General features: G+C 28.3%; 1 protein-coding gene across 1 annotated transcript in view; it reads left to right on the top strand.

Annotated features, from left to right (window-relative positions):
* The first annotated feature begins 3,940 nt into the window (after nt 1–3,940).
* Nucleotides 3,941–20,885, top strand: part of LOC111622717 (kinesin-related protein 4-like) — a 32,353-nt gene continuing 15,408 nt past the window's right edge. The window contains exons 1-6 of the mRNA XM_023365137.1: nt 3,941–4,165; nt 5,079–5,153; nt 6,582–6,640; nt 15,194–15,247; nt 15,409–15,556; nt 16,049–16,131. Of these exons, the coding sequence (XP_023220905.1) occupies nt 3,964–4,165; nt 5,079–5,153; nt 6,582–6,640; nt 15,194–15,247; nt 15,409–15,556; nt 16,049–16,131 (621 nt within the window). The 5' untranslated portion in view covers nt 3,941–3,963. The remainder of the gene's footprint in view (nt 4,166–5,078; nt 5,154–6,581; nt 6,641–15,193; nt 15,248–15,408; nt 15,557–16,048; nt 16,132–20,885) is intronic.

Raw genomic sequence — 20,885 nt, 5'->3', positions numbered from 1 at the left:
CTTTCTTCTTTACTATATTTGGCATCGTATGTGAGTATAAAAAATTGGTACTTGTTGGTTAGCAGGATCCCAGTCAATTGATGCGATTTAACTCAAACCTAAACCTATCCTCTCTGAACTAATTATCAACCTAATACACGCAAGTTGGATTGCATCAATTGTCTGGTGCCCTACTAACCGGAAAGTATCAAAAAGTTTTACAGTCATGGAATATTTTGTGAATTTGATGGTAACATTTAATTCAACTATTAAAAACATAAAATATTTGCCATTGAATGAAAGGAAGTGGCTTCCTGGAAATATGTCAAAAAATTAAATTTTATTTTCATAATGAANAAAAAGGATTTAAGAATTATATTTATTCTTCCATGAGTTCAAAGATGGAATATAAATAAAAATATAATTTAAATTTAAAATACCATTAAGATATTCATAAAATAATATGGCATCAAAATAATGAATGTGGCTGATCAGGAAAGTGAGGCTAAGATGTGTGATCAACATTGCTATTCTTGGTATGAGGAAGGTGACAGTTTATTGAGCAAAAGATAAGATTTATTAAGTGTAGATTAAATTATGTCTAAATTAAAGTCATAGTCCATACCGACAGACTGTAATCATATAATGTTTTAATACAGAATTTACAGCAAAAGTAAGTTGGTAAGATGCCTACAATTACCATGCTGCATTATTCGCAGAATTTACATTAAACATTTTCATAAAACAATACTGTTTTATGAACATTTTCATAAAACATAACATTTTCATAAAACAATACTGTTTTATGAAAATGTTTGTGATTGCATTTTTAAACAATATTATTATTTAATAATACTGTACCTTTTGTTTCTATAAAAATACTTTATGACATAGCTGATCAGAATGGATAGTATGTAGGACTGGATGATTGCAAGTCTACTGTATCAATAGTCAAAAAATTAAATCTTGTGAAAAATACAATATTTACATTCTCTCTGAAATGATAACATTCATTACCTTTAGTGACTTGTAATAAATATTCATAAAATTATCTTTTGGTTATACTCATGAAAGCTAGCTTGATAAATCTCAACATTTTTTGCAATAAGCAATACATTATGAAGAAGAAATATTTTTTGGTTTCTGTGTCTTAGGCAAAGTTAAATGAAAAATTCAAATTGAATATGTTAAATAGTTGAACATTCTGTCTTGTTTATTTCATAACATATCTAAATCTTAAAATTTTTTGTTATTAAATGATCTAGAGAATTAATGAAATCGACTTGGTTGCAAATTAAGAAATGTTATTAGCTACAATATTTATTTGATGACTGATTTTCAGAACTAATGTTTATTCTAATTGACAGGGTTCTTAAAACAAATTGTGTTAGATTGGCCCTGTCTTACAGAAGTTTTTGTGGTTCGGTTGCAATTGAAAAAATTATATAACTATAAATTCTCACTGTCCTGTCTGTCTGTCTGCCTGTCCTTAATCTCGAGAATGATGTTAAGTAGATGTAAGTTGAGACCAGATATAGAAAACTTAGGGGCAGGAGGCCCTGATTAACTATATCCATATAGAGGAAAGTATTTGAATTGAATTCATGTGACTTCAATTCAAATATTTTCCCCTGGAGTTACATAGATGACTGGCATGACTTTGTTGTTATCAGGAAAAGTATAATGTACAGGAGCAAGACACTACAAATTTTAGATGGAGAACATATATTTTAAAATGAATAAATTAAGAATATGATTAAAAATTGCAGTTAGCTTTAATATCTTATAAGCCTCTTCAGTGACTTCATACAAGGAAATTATAGTTAATCAGTTTTTGTTATTTCTTGAACTCAGGAATAATTTTAAATCTATTTCTATATAATATTGCAATAATAAATTCATTGCAAGATTTACCATTATAGTCATTTTTACATAATAATTTCAAAAAATACATCCAATTCTGTTTTTACATTATACTGTCCTTGTAGAAAAATGGAAGATTGATGATTCCAGACCTTAAAAGCAAGTAAAAATAATAAGGAAAGCCAATTAATGTAATAGAATATGTTTAAACAAAACGTTCCAATTTTAGTTAATAAATCAGAGGCAGGATGATTATAACTTATCGGCAACATTTAATAAATTTATATTATTTGCATGAATCAAATTTTATTTTTTATTTGTGTTTTTCAATTAAACATCAAAATGCTTATCGTTTTTGACACTAAACAGCATACAAAACTATTTTGTATTGAAAGAAATTAGAATCAATGCAATCATACAAATTGTAGAGATTGCCAAACTTTGAATCAAATTTTATCTGACTGCTTTAATTGTGGAATAAAATCAGAATGAAAGTTGGTTGTTGCTGCTATACACATTCAAATAAATTGTAGAAAGAACAGCCAAGCCAAACAAATTACTGTGTTATTGGGCTATATTAAGTCTAATTGTAATAATAAATCTTAATAACTATAATAATAAATAACAGTCAAATCTTAAGATTTATTTCAGCATGTCTATAACTGATGCAAATTTTAAGAATTTGGCTCTAGGTTTCGTTAAGGCTAGTACCAGTCTTCTATAAAAGTTAGCCAGCATAATTATGCTGGCTAACTTTTATAGAAGACTGGTACTAGTTTTAACAAAACCTAGAGCCAAATTCAATTTCTTGGTGGAATGCAGAAATTTTAAGAATTTTTTTAAAAAAGAAATTATGAATATTTTTCTTAGAATTAAAATCAAAGGAAGATTTTTAAAAAGGCAAATTCATAAAACTATATTAGATCAAAACAATGTAAATAGTAGGGTAGAAGTCACATCGACAATTATATATACACAAGTAGAAAAACTCGCATAAAAAGGTGTTAAGGAATAGTTTATTTCTCTGTGAATGCTTTCAATGCTGCAAAACAAATTGTGTAAAAAGAGAATTGAATTTTTTCTGGAGTGTGTTATTTCAAAATTTTGGGTGAGGCCAGATAGCCATTTGACAGTGCTGCTTGTAATTAAAAATTAAAAGAAATATATAAAATTGTCTAAAAGAAATCCATTAAAAAAGAATTGGGTGTATGTGATGTATGTGATTCAGAACAGCCTAAACATGACAGAGGCATTTTTTTTTAATTAGACATAATACTTAGTAGTGCATGATAAAGTTTTTAAGCTTAGATATTATTTGTATGTGTACACAAATATCTACAGAGTCATAATTAGTTTTCCTATTCAGAGCAATAAGCAAATTGACATCAAAATTTGTATACAGACTATGCAAATGATGTAAAGAATTTTACACAAAAAAATTAAGTTCAAAAACTTTCACTAGGAGATGTTTACAGGAAAATATACAAAACAAAACAACAAAATGCATTTATTCATTCTGCAAGTGGCATTCCTTCTGCAGAAACTGTTTAGTGATATGAGGAATGTTGTTCAATATGTGCCTCATTGTTCAGTTGTAAAATTTGAAGGCAATGAACTGTGTTCTACAGCTTATTTTTTGTTTCCATTTCATAAATGTCCTTGATTTTACTTACTCTATTTACAACATTTAAAATAACAAATTTATTAATGTGTTTTGTTTCATGTATTTTCCTGTAAACATCTCCTAACAGAGGTTTTAGAACTAAATTTTTGTTTTTCCTGCAAAATCCTTTTCCACATTTTTGCAAATTTTGGTGTCAATACATACATTAGTTACAGCTACAGAGTGCTATAATTAGGAAAACTTTAATCATGGCCAACCTATACTGTACATTATCTATTATCATAAAGTCTGTCTATAACAGATCTGCCATAAAATAATACAGAAATTTAGACATTTGTATTAAATTAGGTGATTTTTTAAAATAGTATCAAATTTCATTGGAAATTTGAAACAATTAATTTTAAGTTTTTGTTTTGTTATGTAATTAAAAATATTATCTAAGAAATATTTATCATTCTGTTTTCCCGATTTAATTGTATTTAGACATAAACAAAACAATGAATGCTGGCTTGGTAATGCGAAGTCCAAAATTCCGAATAATACTGTATATATTAATATTGGGAGTAGCATGTTTGATGGTGTTGCTAATTCATAACTCACATGTGCATTTAAAAGAAGTAGAAAATTATCATAATGTTTGCCAGAAAGAAAAAGATAGATGTGAAAGAGAAAAAGATTCAGTTTCTGCTCAGTTACAAGGTATGAATTTTTAATTATATAATAAAGTTATGTTATTATTGAATGGTAATTGATAGTTTTATTAATGCAGTAGAATCTCCATATCTGTGCATTTTTCACATTTAAATCACTATTCACTATTTGAAACCATTTTCTATATTTGCTTATTTGCAGAAGAATTAATAAAAAAATAATGAGACAATTACTAGAAAAACAAGTGAATGATTTTTAATGTTTTTTCTTGAACATACTTTACTGCAGTTTGCAATTTCAGTTGTCAGTATTTTGTAGTTTCTGGCCTTATAGCACATGCACTTAAGTGAATAGTAAACATTGTGCTTTATGAATAGAGCTTTCCATTTGGTTTTTATCCTTACAAACCTACAGTGTCATCTAAACAAATTCTAATGATAAAAATTGTGAAAAGATCAAAGAAAGTAAAATTAAAAGTGATAAAGCATTTGCAGGAAGAGAAACCAGCAGCTATGGTTGCTGGTGCTTTTGTAAATGAATCTATCATTAGATACATTAAAGAAAGAGAGATAGCTATTACAAATTCAGTAGAATTGTCACCATAAATATAATATATTGTCACTATAAATATATTGTCACCACTGCATAGTTATATTACTAAATATAACTATGCAGTATACAGACTGTTAAATTTTGTGTATATTAATAGATTTGATACTGAATATACTAAGCATGTATAGTTTTTACTTTATATATTTGAATAGAAGTAATTTTGTTTCAAGGATTATTTGTAGTATTAATATATTTAAAAACAATAAATTATTCTGTTAATATAATGAAAAGTAATTGAAAATAATTCTACAGGATGATAATTATGTTAAATTGTAAGTGATTCAAATTAAAGTAATTTTTAATTTATTTCAGATATTTAATTATTTATTTATACTTGTTTTAATTTAAGTTCTTTATGAACGTAAGAAAGAACTGGAAACATTATTACAACAAGAACGCTCGGAGCATCAAAAGACCAAACAGGGTAATTGTTATCAAAAATTCTTTATTCAGATTATTTTTATATGCTAAATATTAAAATTGGAGATAAATTTACAGATATATAGAGCTATTTTTCTCATATATGATTGATTATTTTTACTTTCCCTGCTGTTATAGAACAGAGAAAAAGTATAGTTAATGGCCAAATTTTAACCTTCTGGGTTTTTTAAATTTCTGAATGTTTTAAGGTCTCCTGATTTCAAAAACATCAAGATAACAGGAACAACATTCTGTATGTATGTATGTGTGTTTACCTGTCTTTTGCTTTATATCTCAGGACTGCATGGACCAAAAATTTTCAGATTTGGCAAGAATGCTTCTATTCTGAACATTGATTCTATTACATGTTGGAGATTGTGAGTCAAGGGGAAGATAGAGAGGGTATCTCAAGTGGGGTCAGACTTAGTAAAAATTTCACTTGCTATTGGCATTTATAAATTTTTTAAAAACTCACTCCTACTTCTAAAAATAAGGCTTTTTTTTTTATTAAAAAAACTTTTTAAAATAAAATCTCATACCAGAAATATAGCATCACACATACCATATTTTTGTACATATAACAGCATGTTCTTATAAGTGAAAATCATTTGTTTTTGCATTTTTTTAAACACACATCCTACTTTATAAAAATATACTTTGCATCTAAGAGCATACTCTGCACTAGCTTGTTTTGGCTTATACTGTTGTGCCAATGTAAATTAAACATAAGTGTATTTATACGTAACTACTCAATGACATTTCTGTGGTAACCATTATTAAAAATAATAGACTTCTGATACTATGAAAGTTATTTTTACAGTGAAGTTTTCTTTGCACAATATAGTGCCAATTTTGCCCCATGTATAAAAGCATACTCTCACACTTTGATATATAAGAGCATATATATATATATATAATGTGCTTGGATATGAGAATATACGCTTATACTCAAACATAACAGCATGCTCTTATATATGTGGAAATATGATCATTTTAATTTTGAGCCAATTTTTTTACTGTTTCTCCCTGTAATAATCCATTTTTAAACTTAAATATTACTTTTTGAACAAGTGCCCTTGCTGGCTCTATCTTTATGAAATGAAAGAGCATACATGAAAAATATTGTTAGCATCTTAGAAAATTTTTCATAAAAATTACTTCTAGTTTCTAATTATTATTTTAAGAAAATTTTGAATTGATTTTATTATTTAATGTGTCAACCATCAAACATAAATCTAGGAAAAAATATACAAATAACTAGTTTTATCAGTATATTTCAATGTATTATTTTTATATCGTATGTAAATAAGTATATGATTGACATTTAATATAAATTAAATAGAATAATCTTTTATAAATTTTATTGTAACAGAATATAAATATGTTTCAACTGCTTTTGAAGAAATTGAAATATTGTATTTTCTTTGTTTAGGAATGGAAAAGAGGAATTTAGAGACTCAGGCAATTCAGTCACAGTTAGAAAAAGAATTGGTAAATAGTTGATTTATAATCTTTTTAAAATAATTTTTTTTTAAGTTTGCCTGAATCTTATGTATATTCTCAGAACCACTAAAATTTTTATAATAGGAACTGTGTCACTAGATTTTATATGATCTTCCTTTGTAACATTTTACTTTTATTATTTTTTAGTTATTACTCTTAATCGTAATACTTATAAAACCTTCACTATGTAATTATGTAGATCAGTACTTTAAAACTGAAACTTCTAAGATCTTTTTATATCCTAAAACATAAATAAGTTGGTTATAAAAGAAATATTTTGAAAAAATACAAGAAATTAAAAGTTTTTACAAGTGAAGAACTTGAAAGTGAAGTAAGAAATAAAGATATATAATAAATTATTCAGAATATTGTTTTGAAATAATCAAGACTAGAATATGGTTTGAAAGCTTTCTCTTAAATAATAATAATTTGTGAAAAAATATTTGTTTTATTTCTAGTCAAAATATGAAATAATTTATATTTCAGTTTTAATTTATAGATACTTACAAACACACAAGTAATTCTAAAACTAATTTTTAAGGAATAGACAGATCATTTTTATATTTCGGAATTAAATGCTTTTTGGAATACTATCTCCCATCAGATTCTGATTATATGTGATATTATTCCAAAAATCATTTAATTTCAAAATAAAAAAATGATCTATTGGGCTCCTTAAAACTTGTTTTAGTATTAGTGAACTTCACATTATAACATGAAGTTATCATGAAGAATAGTCTAAATAGTCAATATGGTTAGATATTTATTTTCAAAATTTATTCCATTTCTAAATTTTTGAGTGAAATATTTTAACAATATATCAGAATTTCTTGCATATGGCTTGCAAAGGCATATAATGTGCAAAAACTTGTTAAAACGGAAATAAAAATGCCACATTGCCTGCACTGCTTTATACCCTTCACTTCTTAAGTTGCCAGATGCAGTTTAGAAAGCATCATTGTAGACATTCCATCATTTTATTCCCATCTTTATCTATTAGAAGTTTATTGTAGCTGTATTGTAACTATGTTCTTCACAAATTGCTGGAGTAATTAATTAAATATACACAAAACCTTTTATCCTGTAATAGAACTTCAACGAAAATTCGTTGAAGTTCTATTACAGGATCTTTTATTCAGTATCAGAACTTCAACGAAAATTCGTTGAAGTTCTGATACTGAATAAAAGGTTTTAATTGTAGATGTAATTATAAAATAAATGAAGTGGGAAAAAACAGAATATTTGAGGTAGATAACCATACTGTGATAGAAACCTTAAAAGGCAATAATATTTTTAACTTTTGAATGTTTTAGTTGTTTTTTTATTGATTTTATTTGGAATAAAATGGCAATAGAATGATGTTTTTGTTTGAAATGAATGGAACATAAACATATTTCTGACAAATATAATTTAAATATTTGAGACAGAATTGTTTAAACTGATTAGGTATTGAAAATATTTATAACTAATATTATGTCTGTGGTGGATTCCTTATATGTTGAAAATTGATAAATTGTAACGATCAGACTATTCAATAAGATTCTGGAATTTGTTTTGTTCATCTAATTTCTATTTAGAAAATGTTACATAAAAATTTATTTTACTATTGTCTTCAAATTTTTACTAAAATAAATTATATATTTTAAATTGAATGTGAATTTTATTGAAATTAATATAAAATAAATTTCTTTGTAGAACTTTTAAAAAGAAAGAAACTAAATCAAAATGGTAATGATGTAATAATTGGTTTTTGTTTCATAAACAAGATGGCTGAAAGTAGTGCTGTTGTGTATAAATAAGATGAAACATTACACATTCACATTTTAAGCATATATAATTATTTTAGTCATCAGAATTCATTTCATAATGATAGAAAAAAAGCAAGTCTTTATAGCATACTGATTTTTTAATTATCAAGTTGCATTTCTTAATTGTCAACAAGATTGACTAACCAATCATTGAAAACAATTTTAAAAGTTCCCTATTTGTTAGACAGCTTATAAATATAAAATAATAAATGATAAAATAAACTCATAAAAAATTGAATAGAAAAATATTTTAATGTGGATAATATCTGTAGTATATTTTATGTTTGAAAAATTATTTGAGGTTGAGATGAGTTTGGAATAACAACATGACTCGTCTGACTTTAGGGAGAATGATTACCATACTAGATTTAGAGTAAGTAAAGTAATTTTTACAAATGACTTTGTTGACACTACTAAAAAAGTTCACATAAATTTTACAATATCAAGTAATAGAAGTTTGAACCAATCACTTAGTTATTGTTCACTATAGAGAATTAACATATGCTAAACTTGACAGACATGTAAATAAATCTGAGAGTAACATCTATTTAGACCTGTCTAAATAGATTGGAGAGTCATTGTTGGAAATAATTAGGTTTCAAGATAAAAGTTTAAGTAGAGGTGTTTAATGATATTGACTAAAATGAGGATTGATGTATAAAAACAGAAGAGATGAGGCACACTTAGATATGTGGTAATTTTCAGAAAAATTGACATGGCAGATTAAGATTTGTGTATAAAGGATTTTCATAATTTTTAAAGATGCTATTAGCAAATTTAAATGAAGGAAAAGTTGTTGAATGAGCTAGTAATTGCAACTGCACAGTAGAACGTAACCACATCCAACTATGACAACAGGCCTAACCATGAACACTGCCATTTTGCAAGATGGTTGACATTGGTGGCCTATGCTTCCTACTTAAGTAAACAGTATTTACAAATATCTTTAAAGTTTCCAGCTATTTTTTTACACATAATTTAGTTTATTTCATTTAATTTTAACAAAAATATAATTAAATTGAACTAATTCTTAATCATTAAACATTAATTATTATTATTTTGTTGGGTTTAGTGGGTTACTCGGTTCACACTGGTGGCTGTGTACTATGCCAGACCAGAGTCAAGGCATAGTAACCAAAACAAAACTAAAATTAAATAAGTGTGTCAGTGTCTGTATTCAGGAATTTCCTAACAATGTGGCATGTATTCAATATAGTGGCCTTCTGTAGTGTTATGTATGTATTTCTACTCAATTCTAATGTTCCCAGGCTTTTGTGTAGTGTGTGTGGTATCACACCTGTACAGGAAAGAACAACAGGTACAATAACTACCCTATCCATCCTCCATAGATGCCTTATTTCCTGGGCAAGTTCTGTGTACTTGCTAATTTTTTCAGTGCATGTGTTTTGTACATTGTGAGTGTTTGGAATGGCTATGTCTATAATGTATGTGATTTTATTGTGTTTGTCAATGAGTGTGATGTCTGGTCTGTTGTGGTAAATTGTTTTATCTGTGATTATGGCTCTGTCGTAATACATTTTGTGCGTGTTATTTTCCAATACTGTCTGTGGAATATACTTGTAGTATGGTTCGTGGATGTCTGCCAATTTGTGTTTCTTTGCAAGCTCTTGGTGTATTATATTTGCTACTTGATTGTGTCTATGTAAGTAATCTGTCTGTGCCAAGAGCTTGCAACCAGAAGTGATGTGTTGTATAGTTTCTGGCATGATGTGACATTTTCTGCATGTGTCATTTGTGAGTGTTGTATCTTTGAGTATGTGTTTTCTGTAGTTTTTAGTATTTATGACCTGATCCTGTATGGCAATCATGAATCCTTCTGTCTCCCCAAAGAGGCATCCCTGATCTAACCAGCTGTTTGATGCAGTTTTATCAACAAAATCCTGGGCCAGGTCATAAGGATGCCTGCCATGGAGTGCCTTTCGAGCCCACAATTGCTTAATTAATGGTGTCTATGCTTTTTATATGTTGTGTCAAGTCTGTATGATGTGAGTGTAAGTTTAATGGTGTGTTATTTGAGTCTGCTAGAGTTACTGCTTTGTGTAATTGTGATGTTTCTTGTTTCCTTGTAGAAAAACTCTCGCAGTGACTGTATTTGTTTGTAGTGAAGGTTAACTATGTCAATCAGGCCACGTCTGCCATCTTTACATGGAAGGGTTAATCTTTCTGTGACGGATTTAGGATGATGATGTTTATGCTTAGTAAGTGTTGTTCTTGTTTTCCTTTGGAGTTGCTTGAGATCTGTGTGAGTCCAATGTATAACTCCAAAAGAGTATGTGAGTACTGGGATGACATATGTGTTTATTACTTTAACTGTGTGTTGCATTTAACTGTGTTCTGAGGATAGCATTTAACCTACTTTGGTATTATTTAATTAATATTATTATTATTATTATCATTAATAAGCCATAAATAACTTGAATAAGCATAATACAAATAATTGGAATTCAGTCATTCAGTAATTTGTCATACAAAAACAAAGTAGCTATAAGCAATGATTTGTAATAATAGAATAATATACTCGTATTAAGACCTAAAACAAAAAATATTTACTATTATTATTATTATTATTTTACTTCATTATTTTAAATCTTTATTTCTACTGCACTAGGTTCAAAACAGTGGATTAGTTACACCATAAATTTTAATTATTACAATTAAACATATTATATATGACTTACATATAAATAAAATATGGAAAAAAGTTTCTCATCATAACTTACTTCATAGAATACAAATTCTCAATGTAAAATCCAAATGATTTATTTTAATGCAGTGTATCCAATTTTTGCTTATTAAAATGCTTGGTTCTCAGAGTCTCGTTGCAAATTTTCATATAGTTATCAATGAAAATATTGCTTAGAATAGGAATAGCCTTACAAAATAAATCAGCATTCCTTACACCACACAGACATACACCATCATTTATAACAAGTTTTTGTAGTTTTGCATTTAAAACAACCACTTTTTTATGTCTGAGTATTGCATTTGATAATGACTTCTGGTTGCTGTTCTTCAAAAATATTTCCCCATACTTAGAAGTATTAATGTACTAAACATTGAATAACATTTAATCACAAATTCAGTTTACTGTAAAGAGGGATATTTCAGGTCACCTCGATTAAGCAAGGGACTGTACTGTGCATTGGCAAATTGAGGAAATTCTATATTTAGGTTCCTGTCAACTATCAACATTATTTTACATGTACCATAATCAAGTGTAGCACTCACCTTCTTTGCAACATATCTAGAAATAAAAACTATGATACATTGGTCTGAAAAGCTTATGAACACTTCAGGTTCAATTAGAATATCCTGAAATTCTTAGGTTAAGCTGCAAAAATTTCAATGGTTGTTCTTTCATATTATCAAATAAATCACATAACTTTACTAACCAAATTTACTAGAATGAAGATCCAACACTGTCAAAATGCATAATTTTTCTCAGATTCCAGGATCTGTGCACTGATACTTTGTAGTTTGAGTCTGAAAGCTGCCTATACAATCCAAATCTTGTCTCAATACTGTCACTTTGAATCTTAACTGTCAAGACAAAAGAACCTGGACTGGGGACAAGAAGTTATTTTATCAAAGCACAGATTGTTATGTTTGTCTGAATTAGGGCAGCATTGTTTTCACTATAAAGACATTGATTATTGTAACTTTTATGAGTTGATTCCTACTATTGTAACCAAACACTAAATTCCTGTATATGATTAAATCTTGCATCATTCATGTCTGTAAATGGTTGACAACGGATTTTGTGGATGTATACCTTTCAACAGCTGATTTACATTCATGATGCACCACCAGTTTAAAATCAGCTGCAGGAATTTGGCAGTTTGCTGTTGTTTCTCCCTTGATATATGTTAGATGTTGATGAATTCCAGCTATTATTTTTTCATTGAATATCTTCAGAGCTAGTGATACTTTCTGTCTGTCAAATGTTGGTGGGTAAAGAGCTTTGTAATTTAAAACTGTCGCATATTTCAAGATGTTATTCTTCTCAAACCAATAAAGCTCTTTTAGAAAACTTAAGGAAGCTTCTTCCATTTCACTGATGCTTGCAGGAGAAGATGCAACAATATGTATGGACTAAATGTCCTTGTAAACATGTGTTACTAGTACTGAATGTAGATGTTGATAAGTAATATAAAACCTTCAACACTTTTTCTAGCAATTTTCTTTAATCAAACTAACGTTTTTGGCTATATTTAATCTAATAATAATACATTAAATATAGCAGAAAACATTAGTTTGATTAAAGAAAATTGTTAGAAAAAGTGTCAAAGATTTTACATTATTTATTTACAGAAGTTCTAGCTTTCCGTGCATAGAATTGTAGATGTTGATGCACAGTCATCTGAAGCATGTCTGTCATTCTTATGGGTAGTTGCAGTCAATTCTTGTGACATACTACATTCAATTCTTGAAAGCTGAATATTTGAGAGTGAAAGATATATGAATGTCTGAGTGTTGTTTTTTTGATTAACCCAATTGTTTCTAATACATTTTAAAAGATGTACAGTACAGTGCCATATAGTAGAAAATGATTTGGTAAGTTTCTGGGGATTTGAACTAATTCCAGCATTTCATTTATATTCAATATCAGATATGCTCCAATCATATTTAAATCAATCACCTAACAACTTGAACATTTTTCTATTCAGTTGATTGCTGCCACCATTGTGAAACCACAGTCCTGTACAAGTATAACAACAGCATACCATTGGTTAGCAACACACACTATATCAGGATTCTTCATAGGTAATAAGGCTACCACCATCTTCAAATGACCAAGTAGGAAGGGATACTATTATATATGACTGGACTGTTGTTGCTAAGACATCTGAACAGTTTTCTGCTACACTACTTAAGTATCTCCCCTTGTATTCCATGTTATCAATCACATGTATCTTGTCATGTACAGATATATATCATTCTCTCTCTGTTAATGACATAGCCAATACTTTTAGATACTTTCCATGCTCGTTTTGTCAAACAGTTAATGCAGACAACAGTTTTTTTAAAGTGTTGACATGTGGTAGCAGAACAATGTTGGAATTTCTCAGTGGCCTGTTACAAGCTGCAGATTGAATGTATAATAAAAATGCAAGTTTTGTAATCTCACTGCTCTATCTTATTTGATTAGCTAGAACATTAAGAAGATTAAGTTGTTTGATGATAAACTTTATAATTCCCAACTGTAGGTCATCACACTGAGATGTTATCTTATCAAGCACTTTGCAAGCACTGTTAAGTAAAACTGGAGCTGGTTTGTGCAAAATAGAGAGAGTCAAGTTTTTGTAATGGTTAAATAAGTTTTTAAGTTGTGACTATCTTTTCACAGAGTATCCATTATCCAGAATCCATTTAATTCTTTTCTTTCTACACACTGTTCAGCAACAAATATAGTAACATGAAGATCAGTATTAATAGATATACTTACAGAAATGGTTGTCTGTCTTCTATAAATCTAATTTGGTAGAAAATGAGCATTTGGTTCTCTTCTGTAACATGCCAGTTACAAATCACACCTTTTTGCTTCTCATTAACCTTTGAATGAAGCTCAGAAAAACTGTGAATGATGTCTTTGTTATCCACAAAATCAGCATACTACTGCTCAAGTCTCAATCACTGCTCGTCTCTGTGCTGTTCTGCAGATTTTTTTCTGCTTTGCTGGAATTTGTTAAAATAATCTGGCAGTTTGGGAAATATAATTGGAATTGCATTTTCCCTTAACTTTGGAATCTCCCTTTCAAGTTACATTATACTTCCATTGGAGTTCTTAAACACATCCTACCTCAAGATATCAGAAGATAAAAAATGCCATTCACAAACGATGCTAAAATCAGTTGGAGTCCATTTATGCCTTGGAATATTTCATATCCAATGCTGATGTAATACAGGATCTATAAGAAATTTAAAAACACTTAAGTTACCAGTTAATGTAAATTCATAATTTCTTTTGCTTTTAAGTACACAACACTTTTTAGTCATTTTAAACTAGACAAAACACCATTAGGTCTAAATCCACTGGTTAGACTTATAATGTATAAATTCAAAAGGCATTAAGTTCAACAAATAAAATCAATACTTAAAAAAAAAAGTGAAGCTTGGAATAGCAACAACGATCAAAAAACAGATAAACTTAGTTACATAAAACACCAACAAAATAATCATAAAATTAACTATGTGATCAAAACGAAGGCACAAGCAAAAGCACACTACCGTGTAGTAGACATGTGTTCTGAAAACTGTCACATGAAGGCGCTTCAGCTAAACTGGTCCCAAGTGACTCCATTAAAAGTCCAATGGTGGGCCTGTTGTTGTTGGCTGTGATGTAACCAACATCTACTTTCAAATCAGCTTTAAAATATGGATAACTATCCATTCAATTATAGTTGCAATATAACTATGCTCAGTTATTGAAAAAAATATCTAAGTATTATTTACATTTATAATGTACAGAAGTATTGTACATCTTTTAATCATTTGTTAATTTAAGTGTTCATATACTGTAATAGAATTTTTAATATTTCAAATTTATGATAATTTTTAATATTTATAATTTAAAATAATTTACGAATTTGTAATAGAATTGTTTTTGGTAATTATATAGTAAATCATATTTGAAAATAAAATAAATTTATGATTATTTTTGTAATTTGATATAAATAGGAGAAAACTGAGAAAATTATTTTTTTATTTTTAGAATGAATTACAATCGAAACATTCACAACTGCTAAATGATTATAAGCTTTTAAAAGTAAGTTAAAAAATAATATAAATTTTAGAATATTAAAATATTGTTAAATGTTTGAGAAATAATTATTAAACATTCAGTAATAATGTAAATGAAACTTCAGTACAGAATATTTAATATCAAATTTATTTACTCTTTTTAATCATTTTTTTTTTTTTTTTTAGGAAAAAAATACTCAAGTAGAAAATAAATTATCAGAAATAAAACAAGATTATTCTATAATAGAAGAAGAAAAGAAAAATTTAAATTTTGAAGTTTCAAATCATTTAGAAACATTACGTCAGAAAACAGATGAAGTTAACAAACTTCATGGTAAAGTGAAAACTTTTTGTTTTTTTATTGACTTTTTTTTTACTGATTTGAGGTTATACTGCTTATTATTACGGAAATGAGCTCAAAAAATTTCACAATAATACAGTGAACAGAAGTGTACAGTCTTTAGTAACTTACCGACTACAGTAACCTAGTACATGGTATTGCAAAGATTTCTGGATATCAGAAACACGCATTAATTATAATTTTTCTATTATCAAAAGAATCTAAATTACTGTACAATTTTCTGAAAAAATTTGTTGGAATTATGCAAAGTCCAAACTGGTGGGGATTTACTATGTATTTTTTCAGTACAGTTAAGAAAATGTTTGTGAAGAGATTAAATTTTAAAATTATAGATAAAAGTAATTAAATAATTAATGTGATGAGTTTAAATATAGCAACTTCATTTATTGTATTTTCATAAAATTATCAAACTTTTTTAACTTTTTTATGATTTTTTTATTTATGATTATATAAATTTTATTACAGATCATTTAAAGAAGGTATCATCAGAGAAGGAACAATTATATCATGAGAATTCTCAGTTAACATGGAAAATGAATCAATTTGATGTAAGTAATTCATTAATTGTAAGTAATTAATTGTCAATAATAATTCATTAATTGTAATCATNTACTGCACTAGGTTCAAAACAGTGGATTAGTTACACCATAAATTTTAATTATTACAATTAAACATATTATATATGACTTACATATAAATAAAATATGGAAAAAAGTTTCTCATCATAACTTACTTCATAGAATACAAATTCTCAATGTAAAATCCAAATGATTTATTTTAATGCAGTGTATCCAATTTTTGCTTATTAAAATGCTTGGTTCTCAGAGTCTCGTTGCAAATTTTCATATAGTTATCAATGAAAATATTGCTTAGAATAGGAATAGCCTTACAAAATAAATCAGCATTCCTTACACCACACAGACATACACCATCATTTATAACAAGTTTTTGTAGTTTTGCATTTAAAACAACCACTTTTTTATGTCTGAGTATTGCATTTGATAATGACTTCTGGTTGCTGTTCTTCAAAAATATTTCCCCATACTTAGAAGTATTAATGTACTAAACATTGAATAACATTTAATCACAAATTCAGTTTACTGTAAAGAGGGATATTTCAGGTCACCTCGATTAAGCAAGGGACTGTACTGTGCATTGGCAAATTGAGGAAATTCTATATTTAGGTTCCTGTCAACTATCAACATTATTTTACATGTACCATAATCAAGTGTAGCACTCACCTTCTTTGCAACATATCTAGAAATAAAAACTATGATACATTGGTCTGAAAAGCTTATGAACACTTCAGGTTCAATTAGAATATCCTGAAATTCTTAGGTTAAGCTGCAAAAATTTCAATGGTTGTTCTTTCATATTATCAAATAAATCACATAACTTTACTAACCAAATTTACTAGAATGAAGATCCAACACTGTCAAAATGCATAATTTTTCTCAGATTCCAGGATCTGTGCACTGATACTTTGTAGTTTGAGTCTGAAAGCTGCCTATACAATCCAAATCTTGTCTCAATACTGTCACTTTGAATCTTAACTGTCAAGACAAAAGAACCTGGACTGGGGACAAGAAGTTATTTTATCAAAGCACAGATTGTTATGTTTGTCTGAATTAGGGCAGCATTGTTTTCACTATAAAGACATTGATTATTGTAACTTTTATGAGTTGATTCCTACTATTGTAACCAAACACTAAATTCCTGTATATGATTAAATCTTGCATCATTCATGTCTGTAAATGGTTGACAACGGATTTTGTGGATGTATACCTTTCAACAGCTGATTTACATTCATGATGCACCACCAGTTTAAAATCAGCTGCAGGAATTTGGCAGTTTGCTGTTGTTTCTCCCTTGATATATGTTAGATGTTGATGAATTCCAGCTATTATTTTTTCATTGAATATCTTCAGAGCTAGTGATACTTTCTGTCTGTCAAATGTTGGTGGGTAAAGAGCTTTGTAATTTAAAACTGTCGCATATTTCAAGATGTTATTCTTCTCAAACCAATAAAGCTCTTTTAGAAAACTTAAGGAAGCTTCTTCCATTTCACTGATGCTTGCAGGAGAAGATGCAACAATATGTATGGACTAAATGTCCTTGTAAACATGTGTTACTAGTACTGAATGTAGATGTTGATAAGTAATATAAAACCTTCAACACTTTTTCTAGCAATTTTCTTTAATCAAACTAACGTTTTTGGCTATATTTAATCTAATAATAATACATTAAATATAGCAGAAAACATTAGTTTGATTAAAGAAAATTGTTAGAAAAAGTGTCAAAGATTTTACATTATTTATTTACAGAAGTTCTAGCTTTCCGTGCATAGAATTGTAGATGTTGATGCACAGTCATCTGAAGCATGTCTGTCATTCTTATGGGTAGTTGCAGTCAATTCTTGTGACATACTACATTCAATTCTTGAAAGCTGAATATTTGAGAGTGAAAGATATATGAATGTCTGAGTGTTGTTTTTTTGATTAACCCAATTGTTTCTAATACATTTTAAAAGATGTACAGTACAGTGCCATATAGTAGAAAATGATTTGGTAAGTTTCTGGGGATTTGAACTAATTCCAGCATTTCATTTATATTCAATATCAGATATGCTCCAATCATATTTAAATCAATCACCTAACAACTTGAACATTTTTCTATTCAGTTGATTGCTGCCACCATTGTGAAACCACAGTCCTGTACAAGTATAACAACAGCATACCATTGGTTAGCAACACACACTATATCAGGATTCTTCATAGGTAATAAGGCTACCACCATCTTCAAATGACCAAGTAGGAAGGGATACTATTATATATGACTGGACTGTTGTTGCTAAGACATCTGAACAGTTTTCTGCTACACTACTTAAGTATCTCCCCTTGTATTCCATGTTATCAATCACATGTATCTTGTCATGTACAGATATATATCATTCTCTCTCTGTTAATGACATAGCCAATACTTTTAGATACTTTCCATGCTCGTTTTGTCAAACAGTTAATGCAGACAACAGTTTTTTTAAAGTGTTGACATGTGGTAGCAGAACAATGTTGGAATTTCTCAGTGGCCTGTTACAAGCTGCAGATTGAATGTATAATAAAAATGCAAGTTTTGTAATCTCACTGCTCTATCTTATTTGATTAGCTAGAACATTAAGAAGATTAAGTTGTTTGATGATAAACTTTATAATTCCCAACTGTAGGTCATCACACTGAGATGTTATCTTATCAAGCACTTTGCAAGCACTGTTAAGTAAAACTGGAGCTGGTTTGTGCAAAATAGAGAGAGTCAAGTTTTTGTAATGGTTAAATAAGTTTTTAAGTTGTGACTATCTTTTCACAGAGTATCCATTATCCAGAATCCATTTAATTCTTTTCTTTCTACACACTGTTCAGCAACAAATATAGTAACATGAAGATCAGTATTAATAGATATACTTACAGAAATGGTTGTCTGTCTTCTATAAATCTAATTTGGTAGAAAATGAGCATTTGGTTCTCTTCTGTAACATGCCAGTTACAAATCACACCTTTTTGCTTCTCATTAACCTTTGAATGAAGCTCAGAAAAACTGTGAATGATGTCTTTGTTATCCACAAAATCAGCATACTACTGCTCAAGTCTCAATCACTGCTCGTCTCTGTGCTGTTCTGCAGATTTTTTTCTGCTTTGCTGGAATTTGTTAAAATAATCTGGCAGTTTGGGAAATATAATTGGAATTGCATTTTCCCTTAACTTTGGAATCTCCCTTTCAAGTTACATTATACTTCCATTGGAGTTCTTAAACACATCCTACCTCAAGATATCAGAAGATAAAAAATGCCATTCACAAACGATGCTAAAATCAGTTGGAGTCCATTTATGCCTTGGAATATTTCATATCCAATGCTGATGTAATACAGGATCTATAAGAAATTTAAAAACACTTAAGTTACCAGTTAATGTAAATTCATAATTTCTTTTGCTTTTAAGTACACAACACTTTTTAGTCATTTTAAACTAGACAAAACACCATTAGGTCTAAATCCACTGGTTAGACTTATAATGTATAAATTCAAAAGGCATTAAGTTCAACAAATAAAATCAATACTTAAAAAAAAAAGTGAAGCTTGGAATAGCAACAACGATCAAAAAACAGATAAACTTAGTTACATAAAACACCAACAAAATAATCATAAAATTAACTATGTGATCAAAACGAAGGCACAAGCAAAAGCACACTACCGTGTAGTAGACATGTGTTCTGAAAACTGTCACATGAAGGCGCTTCAGCTAAACTGGTCCCAAGTGACTCCATTAAAAGTCCAATGGTGGGCCTGTTGTTGTTGGCTGTGATGTAACCAACATCTACTTTCAAATCAGCTTTAAAATATGGATAACTATCCATTCAATTATAGTTGCAATATAACTATGCTCAGTTATTGAAAAAAATATCTAAGTATTATTTACATTTATAATGTACAGAAGTATTGTACATCTTTTAATCATTTGTTAATTTAAGTGTTCATATACTGTAATAGAATTTTTAATATTTCAAATTTATGATAATTTTTAATATTTATAATTTAAAATAATTTACGAATTTGTAATAGAATTGTTTTTGGTAATTATATAGTAAATCATATTTGAAAATAAAATAAATTTATGATTATTTTTGTAATTTGATATAAATAGGAGAAAACTGAGAGAATTATTTTTTTATTTTTAGAATGAATTACAATCAAAACATTCACAACTGCTAAATGATTATAAGCTTTTAAAAGTAAGTTAAAAAATAATATAAATTTTAGAATATTAAAATATTGTTAAATGTTTGAGAAATAATTATTAAACATTCAGTAATAATGTAAATGAAACTTCAGTACAGAATATTTAATATCAAATTTATTTACTCTTTTTAATCATTTTTTTTTTTTTTTTNATAATTATCAATCTGCATATCTTAATTGTCATTGAGATTGATCAATCACTCTTTTGAAGAGTGATTAATCAATCTCAATTCTGTCTAACAAAAACTTTACAAAATCATTTTTTTAAAGTTTTTTTTAGACAGAATATATGTAAAAACAATAAGATCACAATTACATAAAGTGGTAATTTTTGCAGACAAAAACAATACATCATTAAACCTATATAAAATTGACATGGATCAATTAGTCCTGTGTCCAGGAGCTTCATGGTAGGAATTCTGACAGACTTACGAGGGAACAGTATGATGTTGGGGTCATCAATTTTGATGAAACTCAGTGAGGTTATAGTGCATCCCCATATTGACTGACATGTGC

The sequence above is a fragment of the Centruroides sculpturatus genome, unplaced genomic scaffold (genome assembly GCF_000671375.1).
Source record: "Centruroides sculpturatus isolate CEXI.00-Female unplaced genomic scaffold, Cexi_2.0 scaffold307, whole genome shotgun sequence".
Lineage (NCBI taxonomy): Eukaryota > Metazoa > Arthropoda > Arachnida > Scorpiones > Buthidae > Centruroides > Centruroides sculpturatus.
Note: the sequence above shows the minus strand (reverse complement) of the source record. Positions and strands in the feature narration are given on the sequence as shown.